At 40.4% G+C, this 27,303-nt stretch overlaps 1 protein-coding gene across 7 annotated transcripts; it reads left to right on the top strand.

The window, feature by feature from the left end:
- The first annotated feature begins 119 nt into the window (after positions 1–119).
- MLH3 (mutL homolog 3) lies at positions 120–25,990 on the top strand. 7 transcript variants are annotated; one of them, XM_010855727.1, is made up of 13 exons: positions 121–244; positions 1,837–5,179; positions 7,886–7,984; positions 8,677–8,762; positions 9,513–9,617; positions 11,014–11,086; positions 15,151–15,222; positions 16,596–16,707; positions 17,679–17,838; positions 22,062–22,085; positions 22,188–22,266; positions 24,422–24,573; positions 25,590–25,990. In XM_010855727.1, exons 2-13 carry the CDS (start codon positions 1,900–1,902, stop codon positions 25,665–25,667), a joined length of 4,320 nt encoding a protein of 1,439 aa, XP_010854029.1. In that variant the 5' UTR covers positions 121–244; positions 1,837–1,899; the 3' UTR covers positions 25,668–25,990. The 7 variants fall into 7 exon arrangements, with proteins under 7 accessions (XP_010854033.1, XP_010854034.1, XP_010854029.1 ...); XM_010855728.1 differs by lacking the exon at positions 121–244 and adding an exon at positions 251–637; XM_010855729.1 differs by lacking the exon at positions 15,151–15,222.
- The last annotated feature ends 1,313 nt before the right edge of the window (positions 25,991–27,303 follow it).

The raw sequence follows: 27,303 nt of genomic DNA on the forward strand, positions 1-27,303 counted from the left end.
GGGGTAAAGACTGGAAACTTTCGGGTACCAGAGAGAAGAGACCTGGGGACACGCGTTACCAAGCCGACGACAACTGGCGCGCATGCGCATCGAGGTGTCACGGACTGGAGGGCGTCCTCCGCGCGGCGCCTCAGAAGCGCATGCTCGCGGGCTCGCGCGTGCACGAGCCTTACGTGTACGAGCCTCACCAGCCATCGAGCGCGCGCCCGGCGTCCGAGGCGGTTGGTATCAGGGAGTTGGGGAGGTAAGATTCCAGGTGACTTGGGGTTAAGCACGCGACCAGAGGACGATTCTAGGAGCTCGTCTACCACTCGAAGGGCCTTGGCGACCGCTGCGGGCCAGCCTTACGGACCGCCGCGCGAGGGGCCTAGGACGTCTCCCGGCCTACCTTCGGCCGGGCGCCCGAACCTGGGCGGGCCAGGCCGGGGTTTCCGGTTGCCAGCCGGGAGGGCGCGGGGGTGGAGCTTGAGCCTTCCGGCCGCGGTGGGTGGGGTGGGGTGCGGACGCGGCCCTGCTCTTCCTGCAAGCTTTCTCAGCTCTGAACCCGGATCAAATCGTCCCACTTGTCACAGGAACCCCGAAAGCCCCGTAATCAGGAAATCGGAAATCGTTGAGTTTTGGGTACCAGTAGGAATAGGTACTAAATCTTGACCTCTCGTTTTTTGCCGGCTGCAAAGTACATTATCTTAGAAACCATCAGATCTGCAATTGGAGCTCTGATTTTCCCCAAGTTTGATCAACAAGCCCTACTACTCTTGAGACGGTCCAGCCCATGCTGCTCTCGGCTATGAAGGGAGGGGATCTTTCATTGAACTGTCATTTTTAGTTGCAAGAAAAAGTCTAAAGATCCCCTTGCCATCATTGTAACTTCCCTGGTGGCTCAGACGGTGAAGCGTCTGCCTACAGTGTGGGAGACCTGGGTTCCATCCCTGGGTCGGGAAGATCCCCTGGAGAAGGAAATAGCACCCCACTCCAGTACTCTTGCCTGGAAAATCCCTTGGACAGAGGAGCCTGGTAGGCTCAGTCCATGGGGTCGCAGAGTCAGGTATGACTGAGCAACTTCACTTCACTTGCCATCATTATTATTGCTGAGGTAGTTTGGAGCCATCTGTAAAGTCCAAAAGAGTATTAATACAAAATAATAAATCATAAGTGGTAATAGGTAAGGGCCTTCTGAAAACTTAGTAATACATGTACAATATTTAAAAATCGAATGATAAAGGCTTAAAAGGCAAAGGAATTTTCCTGCCCTACCCGTTCCCATTCTTAGTCTCTTTCCCTTGAGATAACTACATTCAACCAATAGTAATTATTATAATAATTATCGCTCCTTGATATAATAATTTGATTTCATTTCCTCCTCTTCCTTCACCCTAATTAGTACAATGTCTTAACACTTCATTGTAATGTTTTTCTAAAAGTCATGGTTATTGTGTAATGGATAAATGTTATGAAACTAGCTTGGACATTTTTTTCATGAATGATTTCTAGCTAATGTTTCTTACCGGAAATTAGGCATCTGTTTTTGGTGAAGTGATTGGCAGTTTGAACACATTAGGGGTCAACTTCAAGTGTGATTATGATTTCACTTAGGGCATTTGGGATTTAGGAGCAGTAAAAATTATGAAATTATGAATACTGTTTTGGATGTTAAATCTGCTGTGCCAAATCTGAGCTGTTTGATCTGCCTAGAGATCAGAAGTATAATTTTTGTTTTGTTAATAAGAGATTTCACTTACCTCAAATATTTCTTTATAATGCCTGAGAGAAATGGTTGATGCCATGTAACTCTGAAGCTTTAATTGTGTGTGTGTGTGTTTTGTTTTCCTCCCCTAGGCAATTATTTCCAGTCAGAAAAGGGAACCACTGCCTGGCATTCTTACCAGCTTTCTACCTGCCATGATCAAATGCTTGTCAGCTGAAGTACAAGCTAGATTGCGTTCTGGTTTGGCTGTATGCTCCTTAGGCCAATGTGTTGAGGAGCTTGCCCTGAACAGTATTGATGCTGAAGCAAAATGTGTGGCTGTCAGGGTGAACATGGAAACCTTTCAAGTTCAAGTGATAGACAATGGATTTGGGATGGGGAGTGATGATGTAGACAAGGTGGGAAATCGTTATTTCACCAGTAAATGCAACTCCATACAGGACTTGGAGAACCCAAGGTTTTATGGTTTCCGGGGGGAGGCGTTGGCCAGTATAGCTGATATGGCCAGTGCTGTGGAAATTTCATCCAAGAAAAACAAGTCGATGAAAACATTTGTGAAACTGTTTCAGAATGGGAAAGCCCTGAAAGCTTGTGAAGCTGACTTAACTCGACCAAGTGCCGGGACGACAGTCACTGTATATAATCTGTTTTATCAGTTACCTGTTAGGAGGAAATGCATGGATCCTAGACTGGAGTTTGAGAAGGTTAGGCAGAGGATAGAAGCTCTGTCACTCATGCACCCTTCCATTTCTTTCTCTTTGAGAAATGATATTTCTGGTTCCATGGTTCTTCAACTCCCTAAAACCAAAGACATATGTTCCCGATTTTGTCAAATTTATGGACTGGGTAAGTCCCAAAAGTTAAGAGAAATAAATTTTAAATATAAGGAGTTTGAGCTTACTGGCTTTATCAGCTCCGAAGCACATTATAATAAGAATATGCAGTTTTTGTTTGTGAACAAGAGGTTAGTTTTAAGGACAAAGTTGCATAAACTCATTGACTTTTTATTAAGGAAAGAAAGTATTATATGCAAACCAAAGAGTGGTTCTGCCAGTAGGCAAGTGAATTCAAATCCTCGGCCTCGGTCTAATCCGGAACTCCATGGTATCTATGTAATCAATGTGCAGTGCCAGTTCTGTGAGTATGACGTATGCCTGGAGCCAGCAAAAACCCTGATCGAGTTTCAGAACTGGGATACTCTTTTGATTTGCATTCAGGAAGGAGTAAAAATGTTTTTAAAGAAAGAAAAATTATTTGTGGAATTATCAAGTGAAGACATTAAGGAATTTAGTGAAGATAATGATTTTAGCTTGTTTAGTGCCAGTCTTCAGAAGCAAGTGTCCTCTGATGAGAAGTGTGGCCAGGTCAGTTTCCAAGAAGCATGTAATAATATTTTGGATTCCTACGAGATGTTCAATTTGCAGTCAAAAGCTGTGAAAAGAAAAGCTCCTGTAGAAAACATAAGCACACAAAATTCTAGGGATTCAGAAGCTATCAGAAAAAAGACAAATGATTCATTTTTGTACACTTACAAATCCGATGGGCCAGCCCATTGTAAAATGGCAGAGTCATCTTTGCAAAATGAAGACAGTGCTTGCTCACAGTCAAGGAACTTAGAACAAGAGACAGCTGGAGCATCAGAATTGGGAGAAAATAAGAAACATAAAAAATCTTGCTTGGAACATAACTCTTCAGAAAATCCATGTGGAACCACTTCAGAAATGTTTGGAAGCCCTTTTCAGACATTATATCACTTTGAGGGGAGTGGAGAAGATCTAGAAATACAGAAAGTAAGTACTACTGTTAATAGCATGGCTGCCAACATCCTGGAAAATAACAGAATTCAGAATCAACCAGAGAGATTTAAAGATGCTACTGAAATGGACTGCCAACCTCTGTCTTTTGAGACAGCATTATCAGGAGAACCTAGTGCTCAGAGAGAGGAAGAGAAAAGAAAAAAACCTAGTACTTGTGGAAGAATAAATGTTTTTCGTTATGGACAAGTTAAATTATGTTCCACTGGCTTCATAACTCATGTGGTACAGAATGAGCAAACTAAATCAACTGAAACAGAACATTTATTTAAAAGTTATGCTCAACCTGGTCCTGTGAGTGCCAAAGAAACATTTAGAAATAGAACACACCATTCAGTTGAGACTCCCAACAGCAAAGATTTAACCAGCACTTCAAGTAAAGAATTTGCTGAACTACCCAACAAAAGTCTGTACAGCACAAATCGAAGTTATGAGCTAGAGAACAAACATACAGCAGCCTGTAAAAATTTTGCTATTTTTCAGGAAAGTGGTAAAAAATCACACACAGGTGGCTTATTACCTAACACATCCTCTTTTTCTTGGGGTGGACATGTTTCAGATGGTAGTAAGAAAACAGACAAGTTGATTGGTCCTGCCGAACCCATACCTCATAAGAAGCTAAGCTTAAGCTCACAACTAGGATCTTTAGAGAAGTTTAAGAGGCAATATGGGAAGGTTAAAAATCCTCTGAATACTGAAGTGGAGGAAAATAATACTTTAGAAATCACTACCAATCTCAGTCCTCAGGTTGAAGCTGACATTCCATGGAAAGACAAAAACCACTTAGACAACTCTGACATCTGTGAAGTCACTACTATGAAATATAATGATTCCTATAGTAGTTGTCAACCAGTAAATCACATGTTTTCTTCAGAAAAGCTTCCATTCTCCAAGGAAGATGATTGTTTGGAACAACAGATGCTTTGCTTAACAGAAAGCACTGTAACTCTACAGGAGTTACCTCATTTTAACAGTAAATTTTTGGATGTTGAGAAGTCACCTGAATCACTAGCCTCTAAATTATCCAGATTGAAGGGTTCCGAAAGAGAGACTCAAAGGATGGATGTGAATCATTTTAATGAATTGCTACAATTAGATTCCAGTAGGAAAGATGGTGACTTGTCCAGTGGGTTAACCCTAGATTCTTGTAAGTTATTTAAAAATGAGCATAAAAACCCAGAAAGTGACAATATCCCAATGTCAGACTCTGTCACACAAGGTAATCTCTTCAGTAAAGACAGTGAAACATATTCTAACAACAATACCACTGAGAAGATACCAGAAAATCCTTTGGTACTGCCCTATGACCATGCTACAGTTATCAGTAAGGATTCAGATATTCTTATAGCTTCAAAACAACAGATTGGAAGTCCTGACTCTCTGAGTAGAATGTTAATGAGTCGCGTGGAAGATTCCACAGCTGACCAAAATGGAACTTGTTTTCAGAGTGAGGAATCCATAGCAAGAACTTGTTCTGAAAATGAAGAGTCCAACATATGTTCTTTGGATTGGCAGCAGCATTTTGATGTAACTCTGGGAAGAATGGTTTACATCAACAAACTAACAGGACTTAGCACATTCACTGCTCCTACTGAGGATGTTCAGGCTGCTTGTACTAAAGACCTGACAACTATGGCTGTGGATGTTCTACTGGAGAATGGTAAGTATATGGCATTCACTGGCATGAATGCTTTTGAAGGTGGAAATAATGGCTGAGGAGTAAGATAGTTATTATTCAAAGAGATTGTATCAGCAGATAGAACATTTTGAAGTTTAATTATAGAATGTGTTTTATTATATATGAAAACTCTCTAGGTCCAATAGTATTTAAACATAAAATTACAATGAAAGAATGATATAGAATGGAACTGTAAGTATATTTATCTATGGGTGTATGTGTGTACAAGAGGATGAGACAGTGTTTAATGAAAATGGTGCTATTGATAGTTGAGAAGAGTTACAGTGTTTCCCTGGGGACTTCCCTGGTAGCTCAGCTGGTAAAGAATCTGCCTGCAATGCAGGAGACCCCAGTTCAATTCCTGGGTCAGGAAGATCTGCTGGAGAAGGGATAGGCTATCCACTTGGTATTCCTGGGCTTCCCTTGTGGCTCAGCTGGTAAAGAATCTGCCCGCAGTGCAGGAGACCTGGGTTTGATCCCTGGGTTGGGAAGATCCCCTGGAGAAGGGAAAGGTTACCCACTCCAGTATTCTGGCCGGAGAATTCCATGGACAATCCATGGGGTCTCAAAGAGTCAGACACGACTGAGTGACTTTCACTTCACAGTGTTTCCCTTCCCACTTTCCCTCTCTTCCAAACATGCCACTCTAAGGAATTTGTCTTTAAAAGCACCTGCAATGCCAGTGTGGCATTTTTCTGGAAGTTGTTCTCTGCACCTCTCCCAGGTAAAGAACTAGAATGATTCTTGTAGTCATCCTAGATTTCCCAGTAAAATCTATGGCTCAGTAGTATATTTATAAACTTAAAAAAAAAAAGGACTTGACCATAAATTTTTTGGAATATAGGTTAAGTATGTATTTTTATAATCATACTTTTCAAATGTACTTTATTATAATGTATATGCTAATAATCTTGGTCTGTATAAGCGGCCGTTATTCAGAAAAACAATAATGTGGCTTTTAGATCAGACCACAAGGCCACATCAGAGCCTAGGCTAGGACTCTGAGTTCCCAGGTCTCAGTCAACATTAAAAGTGACATTATTTTGGCAGCGTGTTGAGAGCCAGATGTTGGGAGATGGTAAAACTGATTTCCATCTGGCAGTAATCTTGGTTTTGCATCAGAAGGATAAACATTAAATGTTCATCTGTATTAAGCCTTGAATGTTGCAAAAGAATGTAAATTGTATGAAGATAGTTCCAAATTAACTTATCATTTCTCCCTAGGATAAATATCTCTAGCAGGAGGCTCTGATTCATTTAAGGTTAAATAAGACTTTTATTTTTCAGTGGTTTCCAGTTTTTTCCCTTGTGAAAAAAAGTAATCATTGTAGTAACTTTCAAAGTATTAAATAGAAAAAAATCTTTTTCTTCAGTACTGCTCCTGAGACTATCACGTGGCTCTTAAAGACACGTGTTTTTCAGCGTATGTAGTTTTGTGTCCTGATTTATACTGAATGCTAATCAAAGGTAAATCTAAGGCACTGGCACGTCATCTTTCTGAAATACAATTGCTTCTGATATCGTGACAAAAAATAACTGGATATTATTGAACTGAGATGGTTGTTTCTAAAACAAAAGGAGGAAATCTTGGCTGGCTATACTGAACATGAACATCTGTTCCTGTTAAATAAATCTACATGTCTAAAATGCTTCAGCCTACTTAATTTCTGGATTAGCATGTCTTGTAGTGAACCTTTGAGAGTCATGTTAAGTCAGAGATTCATAATGAAAAACTAAGTATTTGGGATCTAGGAGCTAGTTCCAAGAAAAATGGCTTCTAAGCACCCTTCATTCAGAGGTGGGGTGAGGGTTGGCTGCCATTCTGCAAATGGCTGGTGTGTAGCAGAACATTTAGGACATGGTTGAACCTCATGTAAAAGGTTACATGAGATGAACTGTTAAGAGGTAGATTTAACTGCACAGAAGAAAGGCTCTACAAAGGTAATTTTAAGGAGTGGTTGTCAAGTCTCCAGCCCTGGTAGTTATTTTTCTTTAAAATGTCTTCAACTCTGTCCTTTCTATTGACAGGGACACAACTTTATTTCACCTCACACTTTTATTATTCTTAGTTAATCTCTCTCCATTTTTTGTCCAACAGATTTATCTTTTTGAAATAATAGTTTCATCATGTTTTACTCCTGTTTGAAACTGTCAAATTCGACATTGTCTCTAAAACTCAAATTTGATCATCCTCAGAGAGGAGGGCAGAATTTGGGCAACATCTTACTGGACATTGGAATTTAAACTGAAAATTTTTCATTCATTCATCTCTTTATTTATTCACTCATTTGTGATCCACACCATGCTTGGGGCTGCTGCATTGCATATTGACTGGCTTTGCTTTCAATGGTCCAGACTATTAGGGAGGACAACCATCCAAACGTACTAATAGGATGAGGTAAATGTTATGATAGACACATACGTCTTGCGAAAAAGAGTGTGTCCATTGGGGGATCTTTTCTAGGTCTTCATTCTGTCTGGTATAGATGGGTAGTAGGACTAAGCGCTAGGGGAGATTACTAAATTAGCAGAATAATTTCATTTAAAAAACTTCTGACTCAATCTAGTGTTTTCTAGTCTGCCTTATGTCTTAATTCAGTTGGTACAGAAAGAGATTTTAGGAAACCATTATTTTAATAGTGTATATTTTGAGTTCAAATGTGTAGTTTTTTTCTTTTTTATATTTAGGATCTCAGTACAGGTGTCATCCCTTTAGAAGCGACCTTGTTCTTCCTTTCCTTCCTAGAGCTCGGGAAGAGAGGACTGTGATGAGACAGAATAACAGAGGTAGGGGCATTAACAGAGATTGCCGGAACACCCAGTACATACTGTGCCACCAGCTCAGAGAAAACAAAGCAGGGCTGTGTTGCTGAGCTTGATCAGTGCCAGCTGTGCCTTCCTGGAACCAGGAACTCCCTGTGGTCCTGTTTCACAGCAGAACTAAGTTAATTCAGTGCATGCATTTAGATCAGAAATTACTTTTCCAGACGAGGTCAATGCTGGTTGATTAGGCACAGTCTGTGGTGTCTTGTGATTGAGAAAAATGTTTCTTATTTTTAAATATTGGCATTGACTCCATATTGCAGTAGTTTTATATAAGCAAAATTCTTATCTTCAAAAAAAAACTGCATTTATCATTTTTGTTTTCGTTGTTTCTAAAAATAGATAAGGTATATTTTTACCTAAAAAAGTGGGGCTACTAATTTGAACCAGTTTCTTGTGGACTTATATTCTGAAATATCTCTTGAAAATAGTTTATAGAAAAAGCTATAATGCCAGAAGAATAGTCATCAACCCTAGTTTAAGAAATAACAGATAAAAACAATTTAGAGATACAGCCATCACTTCACATGTGCAGAATATGGGAACACAGTGTCTGATCTTTGGTCTTGAGGCCGCACTGCACCAAGCGTGAGACACCATGCGCCCTCTTCCCTGAGGCTCTTGATGCCAACTTTCCTTGTCCCCTTTTGCTCTAGCTACTGGGGACGATGCCTTTGGTCCTGAATCACTTCAATCTTTGTTCTCAGAATGGGACAATCCAGTATTTGCCCGTTATCCAGAGGTAGGTCTGCAGCACTTATTCTTTGCATGTTATTTTAAAATTTGAATTTCATTTAAATTGGGGGTGGGCATGAATGACTATATTGATTTGTAATTATGAAGGGAAAGTGAGCATGTTTCCAAATAATGTATTTGGAAATTAATATTTAACATAGAGAGGAAGAATCAGAATTCGTAGCAGTTTGGAAGCTTGGTCACTTTGGATGATACTTTAGACCCGTGTCATCAGTGTGTGAATAGTGAATGTGTTTACCACTCTCAGAAACCCTGACTTGCAGCTTTGGCCAAGTACTTAGGGTGATGGTAATAAAAACTGTTATCATTAGATAAAGCGGTGAGTCTTCTGCTTTGTACCCGAATCTTCATCATTGGACCTGAGTATGCATCCTCTCCTCAGTGGGTGATCATACAGTGCGCTTTGTGTGTTGTAATGAGGGTGCAGAGCGGATGAGCATTTGTTACTGATTGATCAGTTAAGATGTCTTTAAGGACATGCTTATGAAGCACAGGCAAATTGTTATTCTGAAAGAATTGGGCTTTTGTCAGTAATTTTGTGTATAAACAAAAATTATTATTCAAGAGTAAAAATTCATAGAGCCCTTTGAATTTTTATAAGTTCCCTGAATTCAACCCACCTCTAATAGGTTCTGTGAAAATGAATGTTATTAAAGCACTTTGAAATCTTTGGTAAAACAGTTCTGCAGACATAAAAGATTACAACGTAAATGACATTTGTTCTGGGTCTTTCTAGGTTGCTGTTGACGTAAGCAGCGGCCAAGCTGAGAGCCTAGCAGTTAAAATTCACAACATCTTGTATCCTTATCGTTTCACCAAAGAAATGATTCACTCAATGCAGGTAAAGGTTGCCTTTGAAATCTCATTAATATATATATATTATATATATAGCCTAAGCTAGGCTAACTCATGTGAAATTGGATTTACTTAATGATATAGACCACCCTGATCAAGGCACATGTGTTCTTTTTAATTTTACTAAAACTTTTATCATCAGAAGAAAAAGCAGAAGACTAATTATAATTGCTATTGTTCAGTTGCTAAGTCATGTTCAACTCTTTGCAACCCCATGGACTACAGCACGCCAGGCTTCCCTGTCCTTTACTGTGTCATAGAGTTTGCCCAGACTCATGTCCCTTGAGTTGGTGATGCCATCAATTACCAAAAAAAAAAAAACATCCTTAGTGGGGTGAGCAAGTTTGGAGTGATGAATTATGGATTCAGGCACACAGTTTCAAGGATTATATATTGACTTTCTATACTGACAATTTATAAGTCAACTAAGTAATGTAGTTGACATAAATTTGGGCTTTCCTGGTGGCTCAGATGGTAAACAATCTGCTTGCAATGCAGGAGACCTGGGTTTCATCCCTGGGTTTGGAGAATTCCCTGGAGAAGGGAATGGAAACCCACTCCAGTATTCATGCCTGGAGAATTCCATGGACAGAGGAGCCTGGTGGGCTATAATCCATAGGTTGCAGAGTTGGACACAACTGAGCAACTAACACTTACTTACTTAAGTAATGTAGAGACATTGTCCTTAAATGTGCAATGATGCCCGTTTTTAAATGGCCCTCTATTGTATGAGGCTACAAATGACATGGCTTAGGAGATCCCAGATTGAGAAGTTAACACAAGGGACCCTTTTTCTAGTTTGCCCTCTCTCTACACCACTCAGGCTGTCCTCATCTTCTTATTTTCGGTATGGAAACAAATTAGAAGCTGAGACTGATCTAGGTAGAGGGCAGCCACCAAGGTCTCCAGCCACCAGTGGCTGTTAACTTACTGCCTTAATGTACCAGCTCCTACAAAAATGGTTTCCACTTTTTGTATACATTTTTTTGCATACATTTTCCAAATTTTTTTCAGCCCTATTTGTTGGCAGTCTCTGGTCATATTAATAATTCTCTGGTCATATTACCTGTTATTAAGAGTCCTTCTGTTGGGAACATTTCAAGTCTACTCTGAAGTTTTATTAACATAACCCTATGAGTTGCTTCAGTCTGTTCCCTTGTAGTCTTTCCTTTTGTCTTCTAGTTGCTCTACATGTCTATTCTTTATCCTTCCTAATGATGACCTCGAACTCCTGCAGGTTCATCCGCACCTCTCCTCAGTCTTAGATATGAATGTTATAACGCAAACAACTTTAAATTAAGTGCAATTTTGTCTCTCTCTATGCAGATAAGCCATTGTTAACTTATAATTAGTATTGTTCCACTTACTTGAATGTATGGCAGGTTCTCCAGCAAGTGGATAACAAGTTTATTGCCTGTTTAATGAGCACTAAGACTGAAGAGAATGGTGAGGCAGGTAAGAATGGGGTTAGTCTTAGTGACCAGCTGGTCTTCTGACAGTCTCCTTTTAAGGTTATTTTTTATACATGATACAGTTTCAATGATTTGGCCAGATTAGGGAAAACCAATCTAAATTATGAAAATATATTATGAAACAATAGTTTTAAGTACATGTAGTTTTATGTACATACACATAGACATGTGTGTATGTGTGTGTGTGTGTATGATACATGTTAAATTATTAAGAATGGTTACCTTGGGAGTGAGAATAGAAATGGGCAAAGGGGAAATTTCATCTTTTACTCTTTAAAATATTTTATATTCTCTAAATTTTTAATAATGTTTTAATACGATTGCTTTATAATAATAGAAAGTTAATATGATGAACTCTGTTAGGTTTATGAAGAGTTAACATATAACCTCTTGGTGACCTGCTTTAATAAAACAATAATAATTTGTAAATAATAACATTAACTCATTCAACAAATATTGATTGAGTACCTACTGCATGTGAGGGACTCTGCTAGAGACACAATGGTGGGACACAATATACATGCAAGTTACACAAACATTAATGTTTTAAGGAGGAGAGAAACAAGATGCTGTGAGAACCTGTATTAGGAGATTTGATTTAGTGAGGAGGTCAGAGAGGGTTCTGTTGGTAAAGAGAGATCTGAAGTATAAGTTAACTAGGTAAAGAAGGGAGGGAAAAGTGTTCTGGGCAGAGGGAATAACATGCAATTCGTGCTTCCTGCTCCTTCAGTGAGAGGAAGCAGGGCAAGCCCTTCCTTGTGTGAGAGCAGGGAGATGGGCTAGAGATGTAGGTCACAGCCAGATCTTAAAGACCATTGACAGGCATTGTCTTCATCCCAGTACCAATAGGAAACAATTGAAGGCTTTTTGTTTTATTTTTTATTGTTTGTTTTCACAGTGGCACGTGTCACATCACATTCGCTTTTTTTTTTTTTTCCCAGCTGTGCTGGGTTTTCATTGCCATGAACAGACTTTTCTTGTTGGGACTTGCAGGCTTAGTTGCCCCATGGCATGTGGGATCTTATTCCCCGACCAGGGATCGAATCCCTGTCCCCTGCATTGGCAGGTGGATTCTTAACCACTGGGCCACCAGGGAAGACCCCACATTTGCATTTTGAAAATACTGCTCTGGCTATATAGTGTGGAGCGTGGAGCAGGTGTGGGGGTGGAGACCTAGTAGCTGCAGAGAGAGTGTTAGGAGGATGTTGCAGTATCTAAGGAATGATGGGGAGGTGGCCTGGAAAGAAAGAGATTTAGGAGATAAGTCAGTAGGACTCGGTGATGGGTTGGACATAAGGAAGGGATATCAAAGAAGACTCCTGGTTTTCTGACCTCTAGCTGGATGATGCTACAGGACCAGGTTGAAGAAGAAGCAGGCAAGGAGGGTGAAAATCATGAGTTTGGTCTGAAATACCTTTGAAATGTTCAAGAATGTATCAGGAATGTGGTTGGATATCACACCTCTAGCAGAGACTCCGAAATCTGTGACATGGAAGAGAGACTAGGGAGGGTGAAAGCTTTTTTTTTTTTTTTAAACTGGGAGCGCTTTGAGCTATTTACAAGGAATGCTAGATCCTGTCAGGTTCTGGAAAAGGCCTGAGTGCCTGAGAGTCCTGAGCACCCCTGCGGGAGTCGGCATCTGATAGGTAGGCCTGCAGGAGAGAGCTTCTAAAGTTTGAAAGTGGTTCATTCTCTTTGCTTTTCAAAATGTTCTCTTTTATCTTGTTACAGTATAAATTTATTTGATAAATATCATCATAGACCAGAGGTAAAGTAACCAAAAATTATCATTATTGTCATAAATGTAGCATTAGTAAATGTCAAAATCTAGTAGTCTTACTGTTTCTAAATATTTGATTACCTGAAATTCTTTGTTGTTTAATACCAAAATCTCTACCGTGGCACCTGAAATGGGTATAGCCACCAAATCTCCAGATATTTAAATGTCTCTTGCAGTTCCAAGAGAATTGATTACTATGTTGATTGGCTACCACCAAGGAGTATGTATTAGATTAAAAAAATTTTTTTTAATCAAAATGAGTTTTTATTGCTCATCAATACCAAAAGCAATGTATTCCTATAATTGTCTTAATTTTATTTTAATATTTGCACTAATTTTTGTAATGGACATAGAATTGTTTTAAATTATAGTGAAATTAATGCCATATAATGGCATCTTTATTGCATGTTTTCACCTATAATTATGATACTCTAAAGAATAAGGGTTCATTTATTTATTCTGTAAATATTTACTGAGTGCCTATGATGTGCTTGGTGCTGTTGTACATGCTGGGAATATAACAGACAAAAATCCTTGTCCTTATGAAGCTTCTATTCTGTTATTTTGAAATATCAAAAATATAGCTCTGACACAAGTAAATTACTTTTCATATATTCTGCTTCATTCAAGGAATGGAAAATGTCATGAACATTTTGTAGACTATAAGTCTTCCCTCCAGAGTGAGGTGCAGGATTGATTTCTTAGAGTTCTTGACTTTTGGTAATTTACACTGGTTGTAGTTTTGAGTTTGAGGTTACTCCCTCATAATTTATTATTTATTCCATTGTTTTGCCCAATACAGCATAGCATGTTCAGTATTCATCACAACCAGCTGCAACTCCTCCTATCCTCAAAGGAGCTTAAAATTCAGCATTTGGGGGCCTGTTATGTGGTGGAAAATGCTGTCAGAAAAATTACATAATCTTTTTTTTTAAGTCTGAAGCTCTTATGCCATGAATTTGATGGTGTCATAGAAACAGTTTTTTTATCTTAGTAGAAACAAGAAAAACAGACATTATCTCGTTTGATCAAATTCAAGAGGAGAACTCTTATTTCAGTATAATCAGTAACAATAAATGTCAGCCCTTTGGCCAAAAGTAATAAAATTACAAGGTAAAATGATGTACTAATCTCATCGAGATCAGTCCTCCTGTCAGCGAGAAAAGGATTTCCCTGTAGGTTTGGCTTTGGGGTCAGGACAATCTGTTTCCTCTGATGTACTTGAGAGTTTAAAGCCTAGCTACTCAAAATCAAGGTCAGTAAATGACATCACATGGGAGTTTGTTAGACTTGCACAATCTCGTGTCCCATTCCTAACCTACTGAATCAGAATCTGCCTCTTAGTAAGATCCCCAGGTGATTTGTCTACTCTTCAAAGTTTGTGAAGCCTGAGTCTAAAGCAAGGCACACTGTGGCCTGGGGCCAGATCCAGACAGTTATTTCTGTAACATCCAGAGCGATAAGAATGTTGTTTGTTTTTTTTTAATTGACATGTAGTTAATTTACGGTGTTACATTAGTTTCAGGTGTACTACATTTTTAACTAGTTGAAAAAAAGCAAAGGAAGAGTTATATTTTTAACACATTAAAATTATATGAAATTCTATGGCCAATTCATGTTGATGTATGGCAGAGGCCATCACAGTATTGTAAAGTAATTATCCTCCAATTAAAATAAATAAATTTTAAAAAATTATATGAGGTAATATTTCAGTGTCTATAACATTTATTGCATCACAGCTACAACATTCACAGATCGTCTATGGCCACTTTGGTTCAGAATGAATATTTGAATAGTTGTGTCAGAAACCACGTGTCCCAAAAGCCTAAAATATTTACTGTCTAGCCTTTCACAGAAAAGAAATCGCTGACCTCTGATCTAAAGTATAGTAGAATTACACTCTTCATGGGTTCTGGAGTAGCTTGCAAATCAAGGTCAGCTGATTAAAAAATACGTAGTTTAATGATCCTTCACTGTATCAAATTTGAATTAAAAAAGCAAAGTCAGTATTTAAACATTAAATTCACACATATTTTAGAAATGAAATACTAATGAACCAAAGAGTTTCTCATCAGAGATACATTTTAGTTTTTCCCATAATACTTTTTGGGAAAGAAAAGCAGCAGTTGTTGCTACATAGTTTGTATGCTTCTCTTATGCTCATGTTGTTAAATAGTTTGGATTAACCTTTCCTCCCTCGACACAACATGATTATCTTAATCTTGACCTGAGAATTTGAAACCCAGTGGTGCTTGCTGGTCTTCTAGGTGGAAACCTGCTAGTCTTGGTGGACCAGCACGCTGCCCACGAGCGCATCCGACTGGAGCAGCTGATCATTGGTAAGGATCTGCTGAGGCCTAGGAAAGATTCAAGACTCCCCAGCAGAATTAATGTACCTGAAAGGGTTTGCCTAATGGTGACTGTGGTGAAAAAGATGAATTATACGTTTAAAAAAAAATGAAAAAAAAAAAAACCTAAAAAAATGAAGCTGAAGCCTATTGGAGTGACTTTTACAATTAAGAGAATGTAGTAGTTCACTTTACTAATTGAAACCTGTGGCTCTTACTTACATGGTCAAAGGCATATTTGCCATATACTTACCATCAGCCCTAAAGATTAGGCTACTTTATTACAACATTCAGTACAAAGATATGCCCCTCCACATGCCCATGTGATTGTGGTTTATCTTCACAGTTCATTAGGCAGAGACCACCAGCAGCTCAGAAGGCCCAATATATTTTGTTTCTATTTTAAAATTTAATTTGTTTTTGAATAGGTAGTATAATTGAACAGGTTCCAGTCTGAAAGGTACAAAAAGGGAATAAAATAAGGTTTCTTTTCTACCCTTGTCCTTCATCGCACCTAGTTTCTCTCCCCAAAGGCAACCTGCATCACTAATTTGCTACGTATTCTTCCAAAGTCAATATGTGCTTTTTAATTTTTGCTACCCATTTTCATCATGCGGCTGTGTGTCCCCAAGATGATGTAAAATAAAATACCCAGGAAATCGTTACTCCTGTGGTCAAGTAATAACCAAATGGGTGAAGACTTGGGAGGTATTTCATGGACTGGAATGGCAATGATGTCGCTTTTCACTTTTCCTTAGAAAATGAAGACCTAAGAGTTGGGAAAGATAGAGTAAAAGCAGTGTTAGAAAAACTCACTTGCTGTAGGCCCTGGATCATTTGAGAATAGTAGTAATTGTCATCAGAGACTGGGCGATCCTTCTGAAGGAAAGGAGGTGCCTTCTTGAGCCTTGGGTTGTGTGTGCTGTGCTGTGCTTAGTCGCTCAGTCGTGTCCAACTCTTTTCAACCCTATGTACTGTAGCTTGCCAGGCTCCTTTAACCATGAGATTCTCCAGGCAAGAATACTAGAGTGGGTTGCCATGCCCTCCTCCAGGGGATCTTCCCCAATATTAGTCAACCTCTGTTATTGAAACCACATTTGTTGACTGCCTACCGAATCACTGCATTGTTCATTTGAATGTAAGATTTAAGTCTTGTGTTTTTTATTTAAGAAAATACTGCTAAAATGAGTAGACAAACTAGATATTTACTAGTTTGACTTTAATAATGGAAATTCAGAGCCTAAAACTAAACATTGAACATGCTGCTAAGTACTATAATAACCCCATGACTGAATCTTCATTTTTATCTGAATCTGGAAGACTTCAACTTCTTGCTCTTAACCTGTTCATCTTTCTCCCAATAGATTCCTATGAGAAGCAACAGCCACAAGGCTTTGGTCGAAAAAAATTACTGTCTTCCATTGTAAGTCCTCCACTAGAGATAACAGTGACAGAAGAACAAAGGAGACTCTTACGGTTAGTACCATCATGAGGATGTGATGTAGCTAAGGTGCATCCTCACACTAATTCTGTGAGGTATAAACATAACTATCGTTCCTTTTCTCAGATGAGGTTGGTCATAGCAAATATTAAGTGATGGAGCAGGCACTCACAGGCAGGTTGTCTGACTCCAAATGCTATTCTTTCTGCTATATCACAGCTGTTGAGTAAAGGATATAGTTTCCCTGGTAATTCTTTCCAGAAGTTGGCTTAGAGTACTCTTACCATTCCTTGGAACAGTCAGTATTTATGTTGTGCTGTTTCTGAAAGCAAAGTTACTGCAATAATTGCTTCCATTCTGCTTTGCCTTGGTGCATTCTAGATTCTTAGTTTTCATCACCATAATCATACTGGGAAGAAAGTAAAACCCCAGGCCCCAAGGAAGGGGCAAATCATATAATGAGTCATAAGGTAGGGCATTTTCCTACTTTGGGGCGGCATAGATTATTGGAAATGAAAAAGAGAGAATTGTCTCTAAATTTATTTAATATGGGGAATATGAGACTGCCAATAAAGCTTTTTCTCTGGGGCATAATTTATATTAGAGGCAGATCCATTTATTTACATCCCGTTAATCAGAACTTCTCAGTTCCTGGGGCTGTTAATTACCTCCCTGCTTTAGTGCTGATTCAAAACATTCTCAGCCCTTTTATTTGTGCCAGACTTCTTTAAGTGCCAGCAGGGAGTAGTTAGCAATCCCTCAGCGGAGAATAAAAATTCAGGAATAAGACACAGAAGCAAATTGATTCAGTGGAAGAGAGGGGAAAAAATAAAGGTTACTATAATTCAAAAAGGAAATTTGATAATAAAATCCTAAACAAACACAAGTGTGAGGAAAACAGTGCAAGTTTTAAAGCTCATGGCAGCTTTTGAGAAACTATCAAGTATTTGGAACCAATGCTGAAATGTGAATGAAATAGCTGTTTTACATTTGAGGTTCTCTTTAGGTGTTACCACAAAAATCTGGAAGATCTGGGCCTTGAAATTGTATTTCCAGACACCAGTGATTCACTGGTCCTCATAGGAAAAGTACCACTCTGTTTTGTAGAAAGAGAAGCAAGTGAACTTCGAAGAGGAAGATCTACTGTGACCAAGGGCATTGTGGAGGTGAGACACAGCTGCAGATGCTGAGAAAACGGATGCTTGCTAATAACCTCCTCCTTTGTTTAGAAATTCTCTATATTCATCTTTTATTCAACAAGCATTTATGAAATACCTGCTGTCTGCCAGGTTCCAGAGATTCAAAGATGAATTAGCTCAAGGTGAGGAAGGATATTTAAATTATACTGCAGTGAAATTTGGCCAGCAGAGGTATGTTCAAAAGTGTTATGGCAATACAGAATATTTACTGTGCCCAGGAGAGTGGAGGTCAAGGAAACTATCAAAAGAAAAGCCTTTTTTTATTTGTTTTAGGAAAAGTCTTGTAGAACAGTGGGAGCCTGCCAAGTATAGAAGAGTGGAGGTCATTCTAGACAGATATCAGAGACTTGAAGCAGATCCTGTGCTTAGGGAGCTACCAATACACATGGCTTGTATTAAGATATACACAGGATAGTGGTGGGCCTAGATGAGCCTAGATAGGTGGTCAAGGCCAACTCATCAAGGGATTCAGCATATTCAGCTAAATAGTTTGCACTGTATCCTGTAGGCAGCCAGTGAAGAAGAGTAAAGTATACTTTAGCATTGCACTTTAAATACGTGTTTTTTTTTAAAACAAACATGATTTATTTTGTATTTGTTGTCTTTTCTTTCCTGTTTTCTATTAAAGTTTCCTTTATTTCTCTTGTTTTCCCCTCTCCTGGTTTAGAAGGGGAATTTTAACTTGCATACGTAACTAACAGTAATTTGTTCTTCTGTTCTCTTCGTAAACTGTACATAAAATCACCACCTTTTATCTTCCAGCCCTCTTCTCCCACCTGTCCTTTTTTCATGGTGTCCTTTTTTTTTTAATTCATTGTGATTTCTTAATTGCTTCTTTAGCTCTTTCAGTTTGGAACACAGGCAAATCCATATCAACTCAAGTCTATCATTTTTTCCAGACACCTGAATTACTGTAGTAAGAACATCTGAAAACAAAAGGTAGAAGACAGATTTAGTGGGTAAACTGTGGGATAGATGGATATAGGAAAGATTTGAGATGGAGAGCACCCGAGGGGCTAGTGCCAGTAGGACAGGATGAAGCTTTGACTTAAGCCAGTAGCGATGGGAGCGGAGAAGAGAGACGTATATGAAACGTAATCTGGAAGGCAGCATCGAGAGGACCTGGTAATCCAGAGAATGCAAAAGAGAAAGAGGAGAAAAGATAAGTCATGATTCTGAGGGTTCTCGCTTGGTCGACTGGAGGGATGGTGCTTTTGACAAAAAAAGGGAATGGAGGAGAAGAGTACCCTTGGCTGAGGAGTTAGACCACGAGCCTTCAGATGAAGGTGCGCCGTGGATAGACAGGCCAGATCCAGCACTTGGGAAAGAATTCGGGCTGTAGTATCTGTTTGGGAGTTAACACTGTAGAGTTATATGGCCCTTGAACAGCATGGGTTTGAACTGTGCAGGTCCACAGATACACAGATTCTTTTAGAAAAATACACCCTACCCTACTGCAGGATCTGCGGTCGGTTGGTTGAGTTCCCAGATGTGGAGGTGCGTCTATGGAGGGCTGACTGTAAAGTTATACAAGGATTTTCTCCCATGAAGAGAGCTGGTGCTCCTAACTCCTGCATTGTTCAACTCCTGTGATGGTCAACTGTTTATATTTTGATAATATCAGAAGCTGGAAAAGCATCTAAAGGACGTGAGATTGTTCCAGGAGAATATGAAGAAGAAAAAGAGAGCAAAGTGCAGGGCCTGTGGAACACCAGCATTCAGGGTGTATATGTTTTGGCAACAGTCCGGAACGCTAGCGCTAAAAAGAAGAGACTGTAAAGGATGGCTGAAAATACTTGGTGAGAGGAGGAGGAAAACCAGGGGAAAGTAATACTGCCACCACCAAGGGAAGTTTTCAGCAAGAAGGGAATGGTCAACGGTGGCCAGAGAGTAAAGCCTGAGAAGTTGGACTTGGCTTCGGGGGACACTGCCTGCCTTGAGGAACCCATTCTTAAGGGTGGGCAGGAGTGAGGGGAAGGGGGAGCTATGGAGGCCGCTCTCCCAAGGACTCTGGCAATGTACAGAAGAGATGGGGCAACAGCAAAAGGGGTGGGGTGTCAGGAAGTATGGGGCAGGACACCCGTGGAGGAAAGATTTTTGTTTCTTGTCGGACAGGAGAGACTTGAGCAGGTGTGTCGGCTAAGCGTGAGAAGACATTTGAGAGGAAGAGGCAGCTGACGGGCCAGCTGTGGGATCACCTTGACTTGAGCCTTCCCAGAATCGCCCTTTGATCAGACCACCTCTGCCCGGCTTTCAGCAGGGGCCCCTTTCTCCCTCCACAGCTTATTTTCGCCAAGGCTTCTCTTCCAAACTGTCTTAAATCCAACAGATAGGATCTGCTCAAATCTTTTATTGTAATTCAATCCTTAAGTATTTAACGAGAAAATTATAATAAAAACTTTCCCTAAAGTGACTTCAAAGACGACTGGTAAGAAGTTTACCTCAGACTGAAACAGGGCTTATGGTTTCAGCAAATCTTGATTATGTTAAGTCAGGCTGATCAGGAGAGATTTTGTCGATTCTGAAAGAAGCAGGAAAAGTTCTGGCATCTTGAAGAAGAGGTAGTTACTTGGATCCTAGCAGTTGAAGGATCAAACTAAGACATCTTTCTATAAAGTTCGACCCTCCAGCTTAATGAATATGCCTTTTAAATATTATTCAAGTTATCTAGCATTAATTGAACTACTGAAATATGAAATGAATAGAGGGTAAGATCCATTTCCTCTTCCCCAGGCTTACTAATGTTTTACAACTCCCAGATAGATAAGCAAAAGAGAGAATAGTAAAGTTAGGATTTGATCTGTAACCACACTAAATTTTGTTAGTGGGTCAGGTATAATGAGATCTGTTTAGGTTTGTTTGGGAAAATGCATGGCTTTTAAAAAATATATAATATCTACCCTCCTAGTTCTTGGTAACTGCTCATTTATATGGAGAAGGCAATGGCACCCCACTCCAGTACTTTTGCAGGAGCCTGGTAGGCTGCAGTCCATGGGGTCGCTAGAGTCGGACACGGCTGAGTGACTTCACTTTCACTTTTCACTTTCACGCATTGGAGGAGGAAATGGCAACCCACTCCAGTGTTCTTACCTGGAGAATCCCAGGGACCGGGCAGCCTGGTGGGCTGCCGTCTGTGGGGTCACACAGAGTCGGACATGACTAAAGCGACGCAGCAGCAGCAGCAGCAGCTCATTTATAAGTATGGTGTCCTAGTGTCTAAATGAGAGAGGCAAGAGAATTTTCTGAGTCTGGTTTAAAAAGAATCTATCATGTTATAATCTTGGGAAGCTAATTTTTTTTTTTTTTTTTTTGCTGTACCACTTAGCTTGTGGGGTCCTGGTTCCCCAACCAGGGATTGAACCCAAGCCCCAGGAGTGAAAGCACTGAATCCTAACCACTGGACCACCAGGGGATTCCCAGGAAGCTAATTTATACATTTCTAGGAGTAAAGAAATCCTGTGTTTTCTTATAAAGAAATTATTAAATGTGCCATATCACAAAACAGTTTTTAACCTCCAGAGGTTAAACAAATTAGTAACATGAAATAGTGTCTGCTTTAAATTTCTTTAGTCCTTTCATAAATATTAACATCTGCAGGGATATTCTTACTGCAAAGGCTACCCTAGGGACAGAGATATGCAAAGGAGAAGAAATTTCCCAGCAAAATGCCTCAAAGAGTAAGCTTTTTGACCTGTAGGGACTTATTGCACACAAAAAAATGCCTGTGGGAACTAACTACTTATGTTTCTGATATCAAAGCAAGTGTTATACTGAGTGCACAGGTGTGTTGATGGCTGTTGTGTATTCTGTTTATATGCCATGTTAAACGTGTTCTAGCCAAGATAATAAATACAAACAGACAAGCTCGCAGCGAGAAACCTCCCTGATATCTAGTCAAGTCATTAGGCTGCCAGTTACATAACTTCATGAGTTTATGAGCTATCTCTGGAGAAAGCTTCAGTAGCTAAATATATTCTCTACTCAGTAAGAGTTCTTTCAGTTGTCTTGGTATTTCATATTCAAAGTGCCTTACCACAGATACATTATTTGTATCTAAGTGCTATATTGCTGGAGCTTTTTTCTTTAAGAGGCATATTTTTAAAGAAGGAAATTGGGATATTTTGTAAATTATCAAAGGGCAGTTATAACATAGCAACAGATTCATGTCTGTTGTCCTTTTCTCTTTGTAGGAGTTTATTCGAGAACAAGTGGAGGTAAGCTTTACTCTTATTTTGGGGTTCCACACAGAGGCACCGCACACAGAAGGCTCCATTGTTCCACTGGCTTTTCCATTAATGGATGTGTTTATGCATTAGCTACTCCAGACCACAGGAGGCATCCAAGGGACTTTGCCACTGACTGTCCAGAAGGTGTTGGCATCCCAAGCCTGCCATGGTAAGACTCTCAACACACCAGCTATTGAGTGCCTTTGCATGCTAAGCCCTGGCAGGGTTCAACAGTTATGAAAGTAGAAGGCATGATTATCATCTGCCTCTTGAAAGATACAACTTAGATCAAGAAACAATACATTAAAAATGAACCCTAGAAAATTATTTTTACAAAGCAAAATTTGTTGTTGTTGTTGATTAGTCACTAAATCATGTCCAACTCTTTGTGACCCTGTGGACTATAGCCTGCCAGGCTCCTCTGTCCATGGGATTTCCCAGGCAAGAATACCAGAGTGGGTTTCCATTTCCTTCTCTAGGGGATCTTCCTGACTGAGGGGTTAAACCCATGTCTCCTGCATTGACAGGTAGATTCTTTACTACTGAGCCACCAGGGAAGCCCACAAAGCAAAATACCAACATATATAGTGGGCCATAATGCAGACTGACTTATTGTGAGTAGAGGAGTAACTCCTAGAGGAGATGCACTTTGAGTCAAGTTTTGAGTGAGATGAAGGACATGGATTCAGAGGAAGGGAAGGTTTAGTACAGAGGAGGAAACAGCCTGTGCAGAGATCCAAAGGCAGAAACAAATCGGTTATATGAGGAGCAGCAAAGAATACCAGGAAGTTAGGCTAGTGAGGAAGCATAGAATCCTAGAAGGTCACAACAAAACCTTTAGACCTTATACAGAAGGCAAGAATCACTGAGGGTTCTTGAGTAGGGTAATATGATAAAATAGAGAAAACGGTGTTGGAGGAACTTACTTTAGGGACATGAATCCCCTGCAACTCTCATTTGACCTCAGGGGTCTCCACTCCAGACACTGTCTCCCTCCATTTGATCTCCCCCTGGTACCCCATCAACCTTCCCCTCTCTTCACTTCCTGTCTTTTCTGGCCTTACAACCTCAGTCCCCCATTAGTTTGTCTCCTGCAAACACCATAGATCCCCTCCCAGCTTTATCCTATCTTTACTCCTCGTATCTACTCCATCCCCAATTTGATCATCTCTACCTGCAAAGTGTATCTTCAGCGTGTCTAATGCGATCTGTTTCCACTGCCGCCTCCCCTCCCAGGACTCAACGATTCTTCCCCTGTTGAGTCCTCTGACTTAGTCTTCCCATATCTATCCTGGTTTCCCTTCAAGCCATTCTTCTTCCCACAACACCCAGAGGAGTCTTCTTGAAACATAACTCCGAGCGTGTCATTCTTCTTACAAAGACAGGACAGTGGCTCCCATTGCTCTGACGATGACCGTCTTCCTCTCTACTGTGGCCTGCAGGGGTCTTCAGCTGCTTCTCACGTTACTCTCCACCTTGCCCTTCACATTGCAGCTGGCTTCTTTGTCTTGGTCTTGTGTGCTAAATTCTGCACTGGCCTTTTTCCTCTGTCTGAAATGCCCTTCTGCTCATTCTTCAATTAGCCGTGTTTTTCTTAACCCAAGGTCTCAGATTAAATATCATTTTGCCACAAAATCCTTCCCTGGCCTTCCTAAACCGGGTTTGGTCTTCCTGTTATATATTCTTTGATTTTCTATATTTTATAGTACTTAATAATTTTAATTATTGTTTAACTGTTTGTTTAATGTTTGTCTCACCTGTTAGAGAGTAAGCTTCGTGGGGGTGGTGATCATCCATCTCATTCACTGCCTGGCATAGCTCCAGCACAGAGTAGATACTTAATATTTGTTGACTGAGTAAATTACTGTAGGCGTAAAGGCAGTTTCTGACAGTATGAGAGTTTAGAGTAAGAAGATTATGACAGAAACAAAAAATCAGCAAATAAAGTGAACATTATAGGGAAACATATCTTGGTGATAGACTGGCTTTGGATGGAAGATGACCTTGATTTCACAAACTTAAGAAGTAGGCAAAAGTACTGCTCTTGCCTCTCTGAGAAAACTCTGAAGGCAAAGTCCTAACAAGTTAAGGAATGCCTGTTGCAGGGATTAGAAAGACAATTGACTCCATTAGGAAAGCTGAGAGACAAGTCAGTCCTGAAGCCTTAGTTTCATCCATGGACATAAAGGCCAATTTCAAGCAGTATTAAAGTCACATGAAAGAAGCCTAGGAACCATGTGTCTCTCCCCAGATATTTAGCTCTAACCCAGGGCCAGCATGGGTTTCCCACAGTACACACCATACTGTGTGTCTCTTTTGTTTAGGGGCCATTAAGTTTAACGATGGCCTAAGCCTCGAGGAGAGCTGCCGCCTTATTGAAGCGCTGTCCTGGTGCCAGCTGCCGTTCCAGTGTGCTCATGGCAGGCCCTCCATGCTGCCATTAGCTAACATCGACCACTTGGAGCAGGAAAAACAGGTACAGAAATGACTTAACAGGAGACTAGCTCCTGTGATCCAAATGTAATCTGTCTTAATCCTTTCCCCGATACAAGAGTTTTGAAAAATACTGGAAGTTTTTTTGGAAATCTCACCATTTCATCTTCTAGCTCAAATTCAAAACGGAGTTTAGGCAGAACTATCTGATTATACATATGATGCCTTCGCATTTTTTAAGCTTAACACATGTACAGACCGAAGCATCCGTTGCCTACCAGCTCTAGGTTTTCTGAGATAGAGAAGTTCTCTCTGGGACCACAGAAGGTTGGCCAAAACACAGCAAATTCATTGCTGGCAAATGTAGCCTGAAGAGCCAGTTGCTTAATAGTATCGGGTTGGCCAAAAAGTTCGTTTGGGTTTTTCCATAACATCGTACAGAAAACCCCAAATGAACTTTTTGACCAATCCAATACTTGTTGGAAATGGTAGCCATCTCCAGGGATCTCTAGAGTAATGATCTGAGGATCAGGCAAGGAACCAAGCTTAGGAGATTTTCACATTATGCTTTGGCCCTGATTACTCAGCAGTCCAGGAACAATGATGTGGATAATTCAATAAAAGTGGCAAGTGGTTTAAATTAAAGAACATTTCTATCCTTATAATCTTAAATGAAACAGAACACGAGAGCATAATAGGAATGGCCGCTTTCCAAAATCTTTTATTTTGCTTACCTTTCCTGCTGAGGGCTGTAAAGTCTTTTCTTGCATGGAGTTTTCAGGTACTAATGCTTTCTGACTCATCTAGTCCATTTTACTCCATTGAGAACTTTTTGTTTCATATGACAGTGGAAAAATGAAAGAAGTTTTGTCCCCATTCCTGAAGAGATGTGCCTCTAGACTTAGTTTTCAGTCCCACTTATCCTAAGGAAATCTAAAATTTTTTCTGAATCTAGAAACTAGAAATCCAAACTAACGTGAATAGCTGTAATTAGGAAATACTTGTAAGCTCCTTGGCTTTTCATACTGGTAATTGGAGTTATTCTCTTTCTGCCCACAGACTAAACCCAATCTTGCTAAACTTCGCAGAATGGCTCAAGCCTGGCATCTCTTTGGAAAGGAGAAGGATGTGATGTAGGGCAAGGCCTGCAGGCATCCATGCCTCCTTGTGAGCTGCCAAGAGAGTAGAATTACTGTCTGTAAGGAACCCAAGGGATGCTGACTGTAGGCCTTTGAGCAGAGAGTGAGCAATAGGCACCAGGCGGGTCTTGACTGAATGGCCCTGGGGCCCTGATCAGCATCTCCATCTTCCCTGAGCAGGTGATCCCTCCAGTTGAGGAGCCAGATGGATTTCAAGCCTAAAGACGGGTCATTCATTAGCATCCATGGACACAGGAGGTTGCCCCCTAATGTCTACATTTTGTAATTTATAAAGGGGATAAAATTTAATGATTAATTGTATGATTGTCTGGTTGGTTTGTTTGCAGAATTTGGGGGTAGTTGGATGAGGGTTTTGGTTTTGTTTTGCCACTTTTTTGAGCCTCATAATTTGCACTCATGTGATCACCTGGTGCTGAACTCCCTTCCCTTCCGGCCTCCTCCACTGCCCCCTGCTGCTGCTTCACATTCTGCCTTAAAGAGTTTCTCCAAGCTTGTTAAAAATGTGCCTGGCAGTCTTCCACCAGGCCTGTAGTTAGATTTTAAGGATAAAAGCAATTGATAAAGAGAAGCAAGGACAAGGATGGAATAGAGAAACTGTAAAGCCCTGCTCCTGGTTTCTTGTTTGTTTTATTGCCTCCTTAAGACCTTTCAGGCAGGCACAAGCCCACCGTGGCTGGAGCTGCACTTCAGGTGGACACGGGCCCTCAGCTCTGCAGCCTCCATCTGCCTGCGAGGGAGCTGTCAGTTCCCCATGTCACATGCTTGTTGATCACATGAAAATTCTAGAAACAGGTCCCCTGACATCTAAAAATGTTGGAACTGTATTGCTGAGGGCTGTAGCCTGTGGTGATGTAATAAAATTACAGATTCAAGTGGATGAAAAGGGGAAGATCATGAACGCCAGGTTTAAGATTTGGCTGTAGTTCTGCAGTTGCCTCCAGCTGGTTAGCCACCCAGTAGGTAAAAGGGAAAACGGTAGAGGAAGCCTTAACCATCAAATACATGGACGTAGCCAAGGAACTCTGCTTTCCTGCTGTGGCTGCACTGTTCCCTGTGGACTGAAGGTGCAGTCCAGGCTGCCCTGGCTGAGGATACAGGCAAACAAGAACCCAAGAAGGCAGGGGCAGAAAAGAAAGGAGCCCTTAGCGAAGAAGCCTCGGCCAGGTTGCATCAGCAGTTTGCTCCCCCTCCCCGACAGTAAAAGAGCTACGAGATTCACAAAACATTTGCTTTTCATAGTGTGGCTCAAATGCCAGCAAAATGCACGGTTTAGTTATTCTGAATCCTATGATTTCTTTCAGCCCACGTTTATCACCTTGACCCAGTTCATGAATATTCTGAATTGTCTGTACAGTCTCAAAACTGAAATCAATAATAAAGTTTCAGACTTCTCTGGTGGTCCAGTGGTTAAGAATCTGCCTGCCAAGGCAGGGGACATGGGTTCAATCCTTGGTCTGGGAAGATTCCATGTGAAAGGGGCAACCGAGTCCGAGTCCAACAACTACCGAGCTCACACGCCTTCAGTCTGTTCTCTGCAACAAGAGAAGCCACTGCGATGAGAAGGCAGCACACCGCAACTAGAGAGCAGCCCCTCTCGCCGCAACTGGAGAAAG

Source organism: Bison bison, unplaced genomic scaffold (genome assembly GCF_000754665.1).
Source record: "Bison bison bison isolate TAMUID 2011002044 unplaced genomic scaffold, Bison_UMD1.0 scf7180017864368, whole genome shotgun sequence".
In the NCBI taxonomy this organism is placed as follows: domain Eukaryota; kingdom Metazoa; phylum Chordata; class Mammalia; order Artiodactyla; family Bovidae; genus Bison; species Bison bison.